Raw genomic sequence first — 14991 nt, 5'->3', positions numbered from 1 at the left:
ACCGGCGCACTGCTGCACAGTTACAGTAGCATAGCTCTGGGTGGGCCCCCTCTGAGCTCCGGGCTCGGGGCGCTCGCACCCTCTGCCCCCCCGGTAGCTACGCTACTGGTGTTTAGCCAAGACTCAAGCAGACACTTTCTCTGATGGGTCTTGGGGTATTTTCTTTGAACATTACCCTTATTCAAGCCATTGCAGATACATTCATAATGAGCATGGATTGCATCCTGAGTGGTAGAACCGACTGCTACAATTTAGAACTTTTTATTGCAGTTGTAGCAGGACCATAACTTAAAATCTCCATATTTAAAAGACAGAACAAAACAACTTTATACATTTTTCTGCAGCTGGAGATACGTTGCATAAGTACATGTAGTAACAATTATCCTGTGTGAAAAAGTTATTTCGGTTAATGAAGTTTAAGCTCCATCTGAGGTTAGCTACGTTCTGCTCAACTGCCTCCCTCCAACTACAAGTCTATGTGTCACACACTATGTACTTAGCTATCAGAGGTTGTCATGGACAGTGTGTAGGAGGAGCTGATTTAGCTGTTCAGGAAAATCTCTCTTCTTTTTGCCTTAGGCAACTGGATGGTGATGGGTCCCAGTCTCCTCGTTTTACTCCTTTTGCTCCTATCTTCCTGAGATGGGGTGCGTAGTCAGCAGTAAGGTGCTCCCAGAGCCCATGGAACCTCCTCTCAAGAAGAACCCTTACTATGTCAAGCTGATCCGTGCCATGGTCCCTGTTCAGTTCTGTGGTGAACCAGTGAAATGCAAAGCTGAATTTTGGGGATTGCAAGAAGAGCCTAAAAGAGATCGGGAAATTGAAGAAAAAAAGAATCAAGTGGCCAGATACCGTGCAAAGTTTGACCCCAGAGTGACAGCCAGGTGAGTAACTTCAAGATGCTTTGAAAACTTTGTATTGTGTACAAATACTTGCTTACTCGTCTCTATATGTAAACTTGCATTAGGCCATCTCTTGATTGCACGTCAGATAACCTCTGTCTGATCTTTTTTTTTTAGATTTTAGGGCACAGTTTAAACCAGTATGACCTGAAGTCTAAGCTTGAAGGCTTTTATTCATGCAAGTGATATGTAAAGTGTTCCACAGCATGCACAGCAAGTGTTCCTCGAGTTGGTTCAAGACATGTTATGATTTTGCTTGACCTGGCCCACTTTAAAAAGAACCATACTTAGCAATGTCTAAGCTGAAATCATACACTCAGTTTCAGATGCAGACTTAAAAAAACAAAACAAAATCAGGGATGGTTTTGAAAGAAATGTAAAATAAAAAGGAAGATTCATTGAGAGGTTCACAAACAGGGAGTTTGACAATTAATTTTGTTGTCCTAATAAAACTAAGCAAGTGGGTTCCAGTGCACCCTTAAAATAGTCACTCAAATGTCAAGCATGCTGTTGATGGCTCATAAACATCATGTATACTGTTGCTAAATTTCCTTCTAGCAATGATGCTGGAGAGCAGGCTTTATGGTCCGTGACTCAATTAAAATAGTTTTCATAGTTTCTGAGATTTATAGAAATATGGTTTACTTTTTTAACCAGTTTTTTTATTTTATATTGTATTTCTAAATTAGTTTATAGAAAATGGTTATATATTTAAGAGGCTAACTTGCTATCCTTTAAAGCTAGTGGTTAAAAACCAAGGCTTTAACAATTTTTGTAAAACAAATATGTCAATAGGATCAACCTTCCTAAGCCATCTACAAGGGCATGCAGGTAATAGAAAGCTTAATACATTGATACCTTTATAGCTGTGATTCGATGTCTTATTCCAGAGAAGTTCAAGTTTTTCTTATTATTTAAATGAGCTGTTAAGATCTATGAGTCCGATACAGATCTCCCTGAGGATCTGCTGCCAGAGCTTATTTTAAATAAAAGGGAGAGATACCAGTGTGAGATAAGTAATGACTGTGTCTAGTCTCTTGATCTCATTGCAGAGCTGTGTATGATTATAACTAACACAGTACAGGAGGACTGAAAATGTCTAATTATGAACAGATTTGCAGCTGCAGTTGTACTCTCATGGTGCTTCAGTTTCCATCTCACGCAGCCAGCATGGGGGGAAGGCAGCACAGCAGAGCTAACAGTACTGTGAGAGGACAACTGCAAATGTGTTTGTAATGAGACAAAGCCCAGTTTTGCTGTTCTGTTATTTGAAATCAGGCACAGCTCTCCAGCATAGCTGACAACACTATGAGAGGACAACTGTTGCTGCAAAGGTGTTTGTAATGAGACATTTCAGCTCTGCTGTACTGTGTTATTTGAAAACAGTCACAGCTCTGCACTTCAATCAGGAGAGCAGACTCAGTCATTACATGTCCCACAATGGTAAGTCCCCCTTTCATTTCAAATAATCTCTGGAGGCAGATTCTCAGAGAGCTCAATGTCTGGCCCATAGATCTTAAGAGCACATTTATATATAAAGAAAACTTAGGTTTCTCTGAAATAACACATTGGATCACAGATATTAACCCCTTTCTGCCATCGGACAGAATAGTACGTCCGATGGCAAATCCCCTGCTGTTTTGTACAGCTGACATGTGCCCGCAATAGCGACGGGTGGAATCGAGATCCACCTGCAGCTACTAAGTAGTTAAATGCCGCTGTCAAACGCTGACAGCGGCATTTAACAAGCGCTTCCGGCCATAGGGCCGGAATTGCGAGCATCAGTGACCCCCGTCACGTTATCGGGGATCATCGGTGCGTTGGCATAACAACCAGAGGTCTTCTGAAGATCTCTATGGAGGTTGATGCCAGATTGCTGTGAGCGCCACCCTGTGGTCGGCGCTCATAGCAATGGAGTAAATCTGCTACATAGGAGCGATCTGAGCTTTGCTCCTATGTAGCAGAGCCGATCAGGCTATGCCAGCTTCTAGCCTCCCATGGAGGCTATTGAAGCGTGGCAAAAGTAAAAAAAAATGTTTTAAAAAAGATGAAACAAATAAAAAAATATAAAAGTTTAAATCACCCCCCTTTCGCCCCATTCAAAATAAAACAATAAAAAAATCAAACATACACATATTTAATATGTGTCAATAAAAAAAGAATTAACCTGATCGCTAAACGTTGTAGCCAGAAAAAATTTAAAAACGCCAGAATTACGGGATTTTTTTCCGCCGTGACATTGCATTAAAATGCAATAACGGGCGATCAAAAGAACATATCTGCACCAAAATGGTATCATCAAAAACATCAGCTCATCACGCAAAAATTAAGCCCTCACCTGACCTGAAATCCTGAAGAATGGATATGCTATGGTCTCGGAAAATTGTGCAATTTGCTTTTAAAGCAAATTTTGGATTTTTTTTTCACCACTTAGATTAAAAAGAACCTAGACATGTTTGGTGTCTATGAACTTGTAATGACCTGGAGAATCATGATGGTAGGTCAGTTTTACCATTTAGTGAACCTAGCAAGAAAGCCAAACAAAAAACAGGTGTGGGATTGCACTTTTTTTGCAATTTCACTGCGTTTGAAATAGTACACGACATGGTAACACCAATGTTGTTGTTCAAAAGTACAACTCGTCCTACAAAAAATAAGCCCTCACATGGCCATATTGACAGAAAAATAAAAAAGTTATGGCTCTGGGAAGGATGGGAGTGAAAAACGAAAACTCAAAGCAGAAAAAAGCTCCGGGGGTTAAGAGGTTAAAATATAATTTTATTCACCTTTCTATGACTTGCATGCCCACACAGGCAGCTTTGGAGAATTGATCCTACTGACATTCCCGATAAGCAACTTTTCAGAATAATGTGTCCGGTGTGTGTTCATGAGGAATAACACAATTTTGTCCATTATGTGTCTTATCCTCCTTTCTCGACAGTTCCCCCTCTCTGCATGCTCTATCTGTAACTTACAATCTACTCAGAGCTGGTTGGGGTAGAAGAACTGCAGTGATTTCTCCTATAGATATTACAGCACAGAGAGGGGAATCCCTGCTCTTCATTCACTTTTTAGCTCATAGACACTAGCTGCAGCAACATAAAGGACATTATACAGCAGAGCTGAGCTGTCTTCATCTGAATCAAGCTCTGATATGAAGTAAATCACTTGTTACACAGCTCTGCATCATTTGTTTCTGTCTGACTCTGTCTGCACCCTTACCTGCTGCTCACTCCTTCTTCTCCCTTCCCCCTCCATAAAGTATAATAGGCTGTGTGACATGACAGCTGCAGTCCATCTTCTCTGAGCAAGATGGATGTGAGCTGCTTTTTCACAGCGAATGCGAAGTTCAAGAGGTAGGGGGAGGGGTAGAAGTGTCTGGTGAGTGGAGAAGGAAGCTGATTTCTTTGATAAGATACATGACAAAGCTTCTTGTAATCGATTTAGTAATTAATAATCGATTAATTAATGCAAAGATTCTTGAAAGCACAGATCAGTTTTAACATTCCTCAGAAACAGGTCAGGGTTTCCTTGAAAAACCGTAATGGCACAAGTCAAGAGCTATCACATATTCTGTCCAAGCAAAAAATTGATGTTAAATCAATTGCAAATTTTTGATATACAGGCTGGCAGGCAGTCAGTCACTCTCTTCCAGATCATCCACCTATCAGTCTGAATATATTAGAATATATTCATAAGTAAAGTTGATGTGTTGAAAGCTGGAAAAAATGTATCTGATCTGACTTTCAAAAGGACCAATTTGTGATGTCTAGAAGACTGGGTCAATACATCTACTAAATTGCAGTGGATAGTTCCAACCAAAGGTGATCCAAAGAAGGATGACTAGCAACAAAGTCATGGTTGCCCAACGCTCACTGATGCATGTCTGATCAGTGGGGACCCCACCTAGGTGTCTTGGTGCTTATTACTAGAGGACATCTTTAGAGGTTCTGTTGAGTTCGAGCCTTGGTGGGTCTGAGCTGACTTGGTTAGGTGACATGTGAAGGACCTACCAAATATTAGGCAGGTAGTTTTATTGTTATCAGGACTGACCAGTGAGAAGTTGGCTAACTATAAAATTCCCACCATATACACAACTTCTTGCAAATAGTGGAAAGAGTAAGAGTTATTACTTAGGAAGATGAAAACATTTGAAACACAGCTTTAAGATATATTTTACCAGATGAACCAGTCCTTGGTTTGTCTTTTCTTTACTAGCTAAAGCTAAGAGTTACAGAGTTACAATAAGACACAGCTCGAAGATTTGCAAATTAAAGAGTTAATCCTTAATTTTTTTTTTTTCGGGAAAAAACCTGATTGCAAGGGAAGATGGGTGGGGGGCAGGTACTCTTGACTGAGGGACATCGTTCGGCTGCTGACCAAAATCGTCCACTGCCGAAGCTCCAATGTGAGGCAGCTTTGCCTCTGGACCAGCAGAAGCGCCTGACACTGAAGCTGGCTGGGATCAGGAGCTAATATCTCCCTCTAGCGATCGCAGACGGCCTCTGGGCAGTTCTTCCAAGTTCACTGTGAAAGAGCTCATGGGCAGTGGTCGCTCCCCTTGGCAACAAACAGTAAATTGCAAGGTTTTTTTTACAAGCAGTTTTGAAATTTAGCCATCTTAGAAGATGAGAGTGACCCTTTTAAGGCAGCTAAACGCCAATTAAAGGGGTTGTCTGGACAAAACTGATAAGTCTGCAGTCATTCTGTGTGACTGCAGAATTATGAATCCCCCCCGACACACGCACTATGCGGGTATTCGCCGGTTTCAGGCCTGGAACCAGAGGGTAGGTATGAGGTATACATACCCCTGTCCAGTGGGCATGGCCTCACTTTCTATATGCTTGTATAGAGCGAGGCTACGGCCTCTAGTTGGCCACGCATGCTAGCCGTCCATGTCAATGGTCGGGGCACGGCCTAGACCCTATACAAGTGTATGGAGCAAGACCGTGCCCACTGGACGGGGGTATGTATAACTCATACATACCCTTTGTTCCCGGGTCTGAAACTGGCGATACAAGGCCTCTCCCACCATATACGTATACAGTACTTTATTCAAATAATGGTAATGGTGAGGGTTATTACCTGGGGTTAAAACCCCCCACAATTTGTAGGATTTCTCCAATGATAAAAAAAATAGAAACACCAGATGGACGAGTCCTTAGTTTGTTCTTTCCTTTCTAGTTAAAGCCGAGTCACAGTAATGCACATAATACAACACCCCAGCCAGAGCTGTTTCTAACCACGGCAATTATTATCCATTTCACTCTTCTGTATCGCTCCATTTTCTCTACCTTTTACCTTCAAACAATACTTTTTTCATGTTTATTCTTTCTCTTCTAAAACAATTTTTTCTTCTGTATCATAATTTTTTGCGATCTCAGCACTTTTATCTGCTCACTTAAGGGCGATCACAGCAATATTCTACACCCACCCTGCACTTTAAACATCAAACATACTGTCTACGAAGTGACAACTTACTTACACTTCCTAAATACCTTGTTAGCACCCCTCGCTATCTGAAATGATTGTTTCACGCGATCCCTAGAGGTTTGCAGCATTGTTACACTCTTTTTCTTAGGTTTATAGCATCCTGAATTCTAGGACAACCGTCTTGTCTATCTACTATGTTATTCAATGGTTCTGATCTGTGATTGTTCATGATGTGCTTATCTATTTATCTATCTAAAAAATACGAATGAAGGCAGCACTCCATGGTCTCCAATGTGAAAAAGTGGTAGAGTTTATTCAGACCCACATGTCTGGGTGACGTTTCGGCTTACACTGAGCCTTTCTCAAGCTTGAGAATGCCTCAGTGTGAGCCGAAACGTTGCCCAGACATGTGGGTCTGAATATACTCTACCACTTTTTCACTTTGGAGACCATGGAGTGCTGCCTTCATTCGTATTTTTTTGTCTAACTTTGGGCAAATATTGGACTTTTATATCTATCTATCTAGATATATATATGGTTTTTTTCCTACTTTGCACTTTAATCCTTCTTTCCTTACTCACAGATTATTATTTCTTTAATTCTGTTAAGCCTGTTTTTTCAGTTTATTTTATCTTTCCATTTCCATTTCACGCTTCTCCGGTTACACTTCACGCTCTTTTATTCACTATCAATACGTATCTTTCAACGTCTCACATTTTAGTAGTCTTTTCAATAGTTTTTTTCACATTTGTTTTCTTTTTCTTTTTACTTTATTATCAAACAAATAAACACCTAATAAACAAATATAAAACTTTATTAACAAACCGCAGAAGTATTTTTTGTTATTGAGCTCTTTTTGGCACTCAGTTTGAAAATACCTAAAGGGGCTGTCTGTTTGGTCCAAATTGATAAGCCTGCTGTCGCTCTGTGTGCTGTGAGAATTCGCTGGTTTCTGAGCCGGGAACTGCGGTGATGTATGTGATATATATACTCCCGGCCATAGCCTATGTAGAGGGCGGAGCCTCGTACCATACACTTGTACTGAGCATGCCCACGGCCACTAGACGCCGCACCCCTAGCTCAATAAAAGTGTTAAGCCCATATTCACTATTCTTTGTGTTAGTCTGCTTTTTGTCTTAAAGGGAATCTGTCACCTACTTTTTCATATATAAGCTTCGGCCTCCGCCATCAGGGGCTTATCTACAGCATTCTGTAATGCTGTAGATAAGCCCTGATGTAACCTGGAAGATAAGAAAAACAAGTTAGATTATACTCACCTGGAGGGGGGCGGTCTGGTGCGGTCCGGTCCAATGGGCGTCACGGTCCGGGTCCGGCGCATCCCTTCTTCATGCGATGACTTGCTTCCTGTCATGGTTCCTGGGCAGGTGTACTTTATCTGCCCTGTTGAGGGCAGCGCAAAGAACTGAAGTGCGCAGGTGCCGGGAAAGCTCAGAGAGGCCCAGCGCCTGCACACTGCAGTACTTTGCTCTGTGGCACCATAGAGTTAAGTCCTCTTTTTCTCTGAAGAGAAAATTTGCATATTAAATTACCCAGAGGAGCATGGCCGGGTGACTAAGCCTCCTTACCTTGACAAGTCAGATCTGGTATGTCACTCTCTACAAGGAGAAACGTTACCCCTTAGACCCTAGTCCAAAACCTCTCACCTAGCCAAATCAGTTCTCATGCTTCGCACTGACGAGGGCCAACAGCCTGAAACACCGTGTCTGCGAATTGAGATACTGATTTGGCTTTTATCCTAAGTCATATTGCACGACTCGTTAGAGGGTTGATTGTGACTTGTAGGATCGCTACTTCCAACAGGTGGTGCTATAGAGTTCGTCCTCTTTTTCTCTGAAGAGGCAATTTGCATGTTATAGTTACAATAATGCACAGATTGAGGATTTACAAGTTTATTTATTTATTTTATTATTATTTATTTATATAGCACCATTAATTCCATGGTGCTGTACATGAGAAAGGGGTTACGCACAGAGTTATAGATATAGTTTACAGTAAAGAAATTTACAATGACAGACTGGTACAGAGGGGAGAGGACCCTGTCCTTGTGGACTTACATTCTATGGGATAATGGGGAAGAGACAGAAGGTCGGGGGTGCAGCAGCTCTGGTGGTGGTGAGGCGGCAGCTCTGGCGGTGGTGAGGTGGCAGCTCTGGTGGTGGTGAGGCGGCAGCTCTGGCGGTGGTGAGGCGGCAGCTCTGGCGGTGGTGAGGCGGCAGCTCTGGCGGTGGTGAGGCGGCAGCTCTGGTGGTGGTGAGGCGGCAGCTCTGGCGGTGGTGAGGCGGCAGCTCTGGCGGTGGTGAGGTGGCAGCTGTGGTGGTGGTGAGGCGGCAGCTCTGGCGGTGGTGAGGCGGCAGCTCTGGTGGTGGTGAGGCGGCTGCTCTGGTGGTGGTGAGGCGGCAGCTCTGGTGGTGGTGAGGTGGCAGCTCTGGTGGTGGTGAGGTGGCAGCTCTGGTGGTGGTGAGGCGGCTGCTCTGGTGGTGGTGAGGCAGCAGCTCTAGCGGTGGTGAGGCGGCAGCTCTGGCGGTGGTGAGGCGGCAGCTCTGGTGGTGGTGAGGTGGCAGCTCTGGTGGTGGTGAGGCGGCTGCTCTGGTGGTGGTGAGGCAGCAGCTCTAGCGGTGGTGAGGCGGCAGCTCTGGCGGTGGTGAGGTGGCAGCTCTGGTGGTGGTGAGGTGGCAGCTCTGGTGGTGAGGCGGCAGCTCTGGCGGTGGTGAGGCAGCAGCTCGTGTGGTTGGTGAGGCGGCAGCTCGTGTGGTTGGTGACGCGACAGCTCGTGTGGTTGGTGATGTGGCAGCTCAGGTGGTTGGTGACGCCGCAGCTCAGGTGGTGGTGACGTTGCAGCTCGGGTGGTGGTGACGCGGCAGATTGGTTATTGCAGGCTGCAAGTTAAAGAGTTAATTCTATATTCTTTTTTCGGGAGCTCACCTGATTACAAAAGGAGGTAGAAGGGGGGCAGATACTCTTGATTGAGTGGCAATTCAGGCCAGCAACATCGTTTTGGAGAGAATGCAATATATTTTGTGTCCAGTCATACTGTAAAATGAAGCTGTCTTAGGTCACTTAACTGAGACCTTTTCTTCTTTCTGTTGTGAAATCGTGGAACCATGAAGGGTCTTAAGATGACAAAAGATATTTTATCTGCATTCGGTTGTACAAGTCCAGACACGTAAAAGACTGTAGAGCACTTCATGGTCTATATATATCAGTGCAATATGGAAATGATCTCCAGTATCTTGTGTAGTTTACTTTAGTTAAAGGGTTCCCCGTCATCAGGTATCTTCTCAGATCTCAAGTTTTGCTGCTTCACTTCTTTTACAATGGCAGCTTTCCCAATGTCAATTTGATAACAGTGCCATTCTTCGTGTCACTGCACTTTTGGCTAAATTGTAGTCATATCTTCAACATGTAAACCTGTGAACATTTGCTACACATACCTGTGATGGACAAACTGAACTTTCGTAACTCAAACCCAAGGACCCAACCATCCTACGGCATGGTTATAAGCAGACACGTCAATAAAAAACAGAAATATGAACATACAATTAATATATTTTGGATGAAAAATGGACTGGTGCACTCGATTAAAATGTACTCTTTTTTGGGAATCTTTGCACACTAGGCCACCTCTTCTTCTCTCCCAGAGCCACTCATGTCCTTTGCCTCCCCTCCAGCCTCCTGCTCAGGGATTTTAATTGCTGTTTTATCTTTGTTTTCAACCATGAAAGTAGTTTTCTCACAAGCAACGTATATAATCTATCCACGGGATTTTATTGCAGGGGGTTCAACCAATGGAATCCCCACTGATGATGAGAATGGAGATGCCAAATGCCCATGTCTGATTGGAGCAGTAGTGAGCATGTGCAATCACAACTAATCACTGTTCATAGGAATAATGCTTACTACCAGTCTCTTTTCACAGTCGGCTTTACAAATAAATTTTTCCTGCAGGTTGATTAAAGTTGTATTACATTTAAAATATGTAAGGAAGTGTATCTGTAAGTAATTATACCAAAAATCAGAGTAAATGCAAGGTCTTGCTGCCCTTATTCCCCACTGCTTTTAGCTGAGTAAATGCAGGAATTGCCCCAATTCTCCAGTTCTGTAACTACCCATCCAGTCTTTTCTAGTGAATGGTTTATCTTCAATCAGCATTTTGTCAAAGCCATGGCCTCTTTTCATTATTACCTTTGCACCTGTTTTTTGGTCCAGTTTTGTGCATTTTGCCTCTTCTTTGTTTGCACCCAATTCATTATCTGCAAATTTTTAAGTCTATTAAGTCTGCTTTTTGTTTGTTTTCTGGTTTGTGGGGGTTAAGCAATTCCAGAGGTTTTAGCCCTATTCATCAATATCTACTTTTTTTCTGACTGAGGGTACCGTCACACCGTGCAATTACGATCGCTACGACGGCACGATCCATGACGTCGCAGCGTCGTATGACTATCGCTCCAGCGTCGTAGACTGCGGTCACACTTTGCAATCACGGCGCTGGAGCGATGCCGAGGTTTGCTGGTAACCAGGGTAAACATCGGGTTACTAAGCGCAGGGCCGCGCTTAGTAACCCGATGTTTACCGTGGTTACCAGCGTAAAAGTAAAAAACAAACCGTATATACTCACCATCTGATGTCCGTCAGGTCCCTTGCAGTCTGCTTCCTGCTCTGACTGTGAGTGCCGGCCGTACACTGAGAGCAGAGCGCAGCGGTGATGCCACTGCTGTGATCTGCTCTCACTTTCCGGCCGGCGCTCACAGTCAGAGCGGGAAGCAGACTGCAAGGGACCTGACAGACATCAGATGGTGAGTATATACAGTTTGTTTTTTTTTACTTTTACGCTGGTAACCACGGTAAACATCGGGTTACTAAGCGCGGCCCTGCGCTTAGTTACCCGATGTTTACCCTGGTTACCAGCGAACTCATCGCTGGATCGCTGTCACACACAACGATCCAGCGATGACAGCGGGAGATCCAGCGACGAAAGAAAGTTTCAAACGATCTGCTACGACGTACGATTCTCAGCAGGGTCCCTGATCGCTGCTGCGTCTCAGACACTGCGATATCGTAACGATATCGCTAGAACGTCACGAATCGTACCGTCGTAGCGTTCAAAATTGCACTGTGTGACGGTACCCTGACCCTTAATCAGAGGTAACGGTCCCAAGGTCTCAATGTAAGTCTATGAGGACCTCGTTCTGGCCTTGTTCCAGCTCTCATAGACTTACATTGAGCTGTGACTCACAGATATCCAAACACTGGACCAAAGCTGCGCCGATAGAAGAAAGAGAGGCTGGTAAGTCTGAGACTGGGGCAGGGAAATTAGATTAGTGGCGCCACTCCAGCAGTAAAACAAAAGAAAACGTTGGAATGGGGCTTTAAACAAGAATAATTATTTAGGTGCACTGTTGTCATTTTATGCATGAGATAATATTTCTATTGGGCAATAATGGTTCTGAATACATTTTTTCTTTTAGATATGATATCAAGGCTCTTATTGGAAGGGGAAGTTTTAGCAGAGTGGTAAGAGTTGAACACAGAGCTACTCGCCAACCATTTGCCATCAAAATGATTGAAACAAAAGCTAAAGAAGGCAAGGAAGTCTGTGAATCAGAGCTTAACATCCTCAGGAGAGTCAGCCATCATAACATCATCCAGCTTATTGAAGTGTTTGAGACTCATGACCGAGTGTACATGGTGATGGAACTAGCCACAGGTGGAGATCTGCTCGACAGAATTATCGCTAAAGGATCATTCACTGAGCGAGATGCAACCAAGGTGCTTCACATGGTTTTAGATAGCATAAACTACCTCCATGGACTTGGTATAACACACAGAGATCTCAAACCAGAAAATCTTCTGTATTACCATCCTGGGGCTGACTCAAAGATAGTAGTTACTGACTTTGGCTTGGCAAACGCTGGTAACAAAGGCGGAGACTGGTCAATGAGGACCATATGTGGGACTCCTGAATACATTGCACCAGAGATTATTCTGAAAAAACCTTATAGTAATGCAGTGGACATGTGGGCTCTTGGAGTCATGACTTATTTTTTATTAAGTGGATGCATGCCCTTTGAAGATGAGAACAGAACAAGACTTTACCGGCTAATCCTTAAAGGAAGATACAGTTACTTAGGTGATGTAAGTATCCTGGGTGTGTGAAGACATTCAGTACTCTGAAATGTACCTTCACATTGTGAAGGAATGCTGTCAGCACAGGATGACTGTTCAAACCAAGTACAGGCGCTCGGTAAACCCTTGGGGTGGCCAAACATTTAAGTGCATCTTCCCACCTACTTTATAAAGGCGGCGATAGATGGAAAACAAGTGGGTAGGAACGTGCAATTAAATGTTTGGCCACCCTAAGGGTGTATTAATTGCCTGTACTTGGTTTGAACGGTTATTTTGTGCTGACAGTCTCAATTCAAAGATGTCGAGTAGACCACTACTTACACCGGTACTTGGAAGTTTGTAAACCCTTTAGAATTTTCGAAATATCTGCATATATTTGACCTAAATTAGACAAATTTTCACACAAGTCCTAAAAGTAGATCAAGAGAATCAAATCAAGCAAATGAGTCATAAATATTGGACTTTGCCTTTTTTTTTATTTAGAAAATGATCCAATATCACATGTCGGTGAGTGGCAAAATTCTGAGAACCGTTAGTCTGTGTTCACACACAATAGTCATGCTGCAGCATTAAACTATTGCAGCTCTGTGTTTTTTCCACTTCTCCCCTCACAATCATAAACAAAAAAGAGAAAAGTCTACAGAGTTGCTTTAACAATATATTTATTGTGGTTTTTAATACAGTAGTACTATTATGCTTTAAAAGAGATGTGGATTTGATCTTGTGGAAGGTCTTCAATCAATGCAGTTTTAACCTATCATGTAGGCAATTATAATTACAATGCTATATATTGGTATGGGACACTATAAAATCCACTCTAGATGTGGGCACCTTGTATAAATGTTTATCGGCGCTCTTCAATCAATCATTTTGCATACATAAATGCTCTGTGTGATTGCTGACTAGTACTATTCAGGCTACAGAGCTGCGAACAAAGCAATATAAGCTGATATGGTGGTTTAATATGGAGATGTAGGAGTTATATTTTTGTGTTTAACGGTAACCTGTGATCAGGTGTTCCCAATATAAACTACGGGCACCACATTTAAAGAGGTTGTCCACTACAAGGACAACCACTTCTGAATCTGAATATTTGCCCTTGCTAAAATAAAAACACCTATACTCACTTTCCGTGCAGTGTCGGCACTCGCTTTCCCTGGGATCAACAGGAGGTGAAAGCTACGACTGGTTGCTCACCCCTTTTGGTTGCTTTACCTCCAAAGGCGGGAACAATGATGCCAGTGCTGATTGTGCGCAGGGCTCACGTGACATAACAACCTCACAGGAGCCTCAGGAACATGAGTGCTGACACTGTTGGTACAATGCTGGCAGGGGAGGTGAGTATAGGTGTTTTTATTTTACCGGGGGCAAAGATTCAGACTGATAAGGGGTTGTCCTAACAGTGGACAGCCCCTTTAATATCTCTTTTACAGTAGCGTATGTGTAGTGTTTATAAATCCCCAACTCCCTCTGTTGATCCCAAAAAATACCTTTCATAATCCCCCTATAGGCACGGACTGGTCACAGGTCTTGCTTCGGCATCTCCTCTCTCATTGCAATCGCTATCCTCCTGCATCCTGCATAACATGCGTCATCCACACAGTGCCCCCCAATTGCGTTGCTGCCCAGATGTAGTTGGCTATGCCCTGCTGAGGACAGAGCAAAGCACTGAAATGCGCATGCGCCAGCTTTACTTCCGGGTCATCGGTGTTCTTCGGCCCCTATTGGCGCACGTGCATTGGAGTACTTTACTGTGACCTCAGCAAGGCAGAGCGAAGGACGCCTGCGCAGGAGCGCGATTGGGGGACACTGTGTGGATGATGTAGGACACCTCATCCACATGAAGCAAGCAGGAGGTGATCGCAGTGACAGAAAAGATGCTGAGGGAAGACCAGCGACACGCATTGGACCAGACCACGCCATATGGGGGGATTATAAAATGTACAGTATTTTTTTGGCTATGCCGAGGGGGTGGGAACTTATATATATCTTACTAGACTACGGTAAAAGAGGCATTAACGGTGGTGGCTATAGTTTATATTGGTAAAACCTGGTGACAGGTTGCCTTTAAGATTATATGGCGGTATACTGGTGAAACTAATGGTCACACTGAGAGATGTGGTTCTTAAAGATGATGGAACCTTTTGTAGTTCGAAATCACCAAGTTCAACAAATTCTTCAAAAAAATTAAGTTTGCAGCAGATCCATTCATCACGTACTGCATTGCTGAAAAACCCTCAGTCGCCCTAACTAGATGTGTGTAACATACTGAGGTCTCCTAGGACTGTAGCCAGCCCCTTTCAAGCTCTTTAACATGAACATAAGCATCCAAAGTGAACTAGTCATAGAAACAGATGACAGTAACTGCTAGTAACTAACAGACCATTTAATAACAATGACAGACTTTTCATGTTTTTTTTTTTTATAAAAAAAAATGTCCAAACATTATTCCTCTTTGATGTGGCAGACTTTGCTGTGTAAACTAAAATTGATGATTTCGCTGTGAGAGGTAAAA

General features: G+C 43.2%; 1 protein-coding gene across 1 annotated transcript in view; it reads left to right on the top strand.

Annotated features, from left to right (window-relative positions):
• The first annotated feature begins 577 nt into the window (after positions 1 to 577).
• The window catches only part of PSKH2 (protein serine kinase H2), a 29870-nt gene continuing 15456 nt past the window's right edge, over positions 578 to 14991 (top strand). The window contains exons 1-2 of the mRNA XM_077268002.1: positions 578 to 884; positions 11819 to 12485. Coding sequence (XP_077124117.1) covers positions 643 to 884; positions 11819 to 12485 — 909 coding nt within the window. The 5' untranslated portion in view covers positions 578 to 642. The remainder of the gene's footprint in view (positions 885 to 11818; positions 12486 to 14991) is intronic.

This window comes from Ranitomeya variabilis, chromosome 6 (assembly GCF_051348905.1).
Source record: "Ranitomeya variabilis isolate aRanVar5 chromosome 6, aRanVar5.hap1, whole genome shotgun sequence".
NCBI classification, from domain to species: Eukaryota; Metazoa; Chordata; class Amphibia; order Anura; family Dendrobatidae; genus Ranitomeya; species Ranitomeya variabilis.
This window is presented reverse-complemented; position numbering and strand designations above follow the sequence as displayed.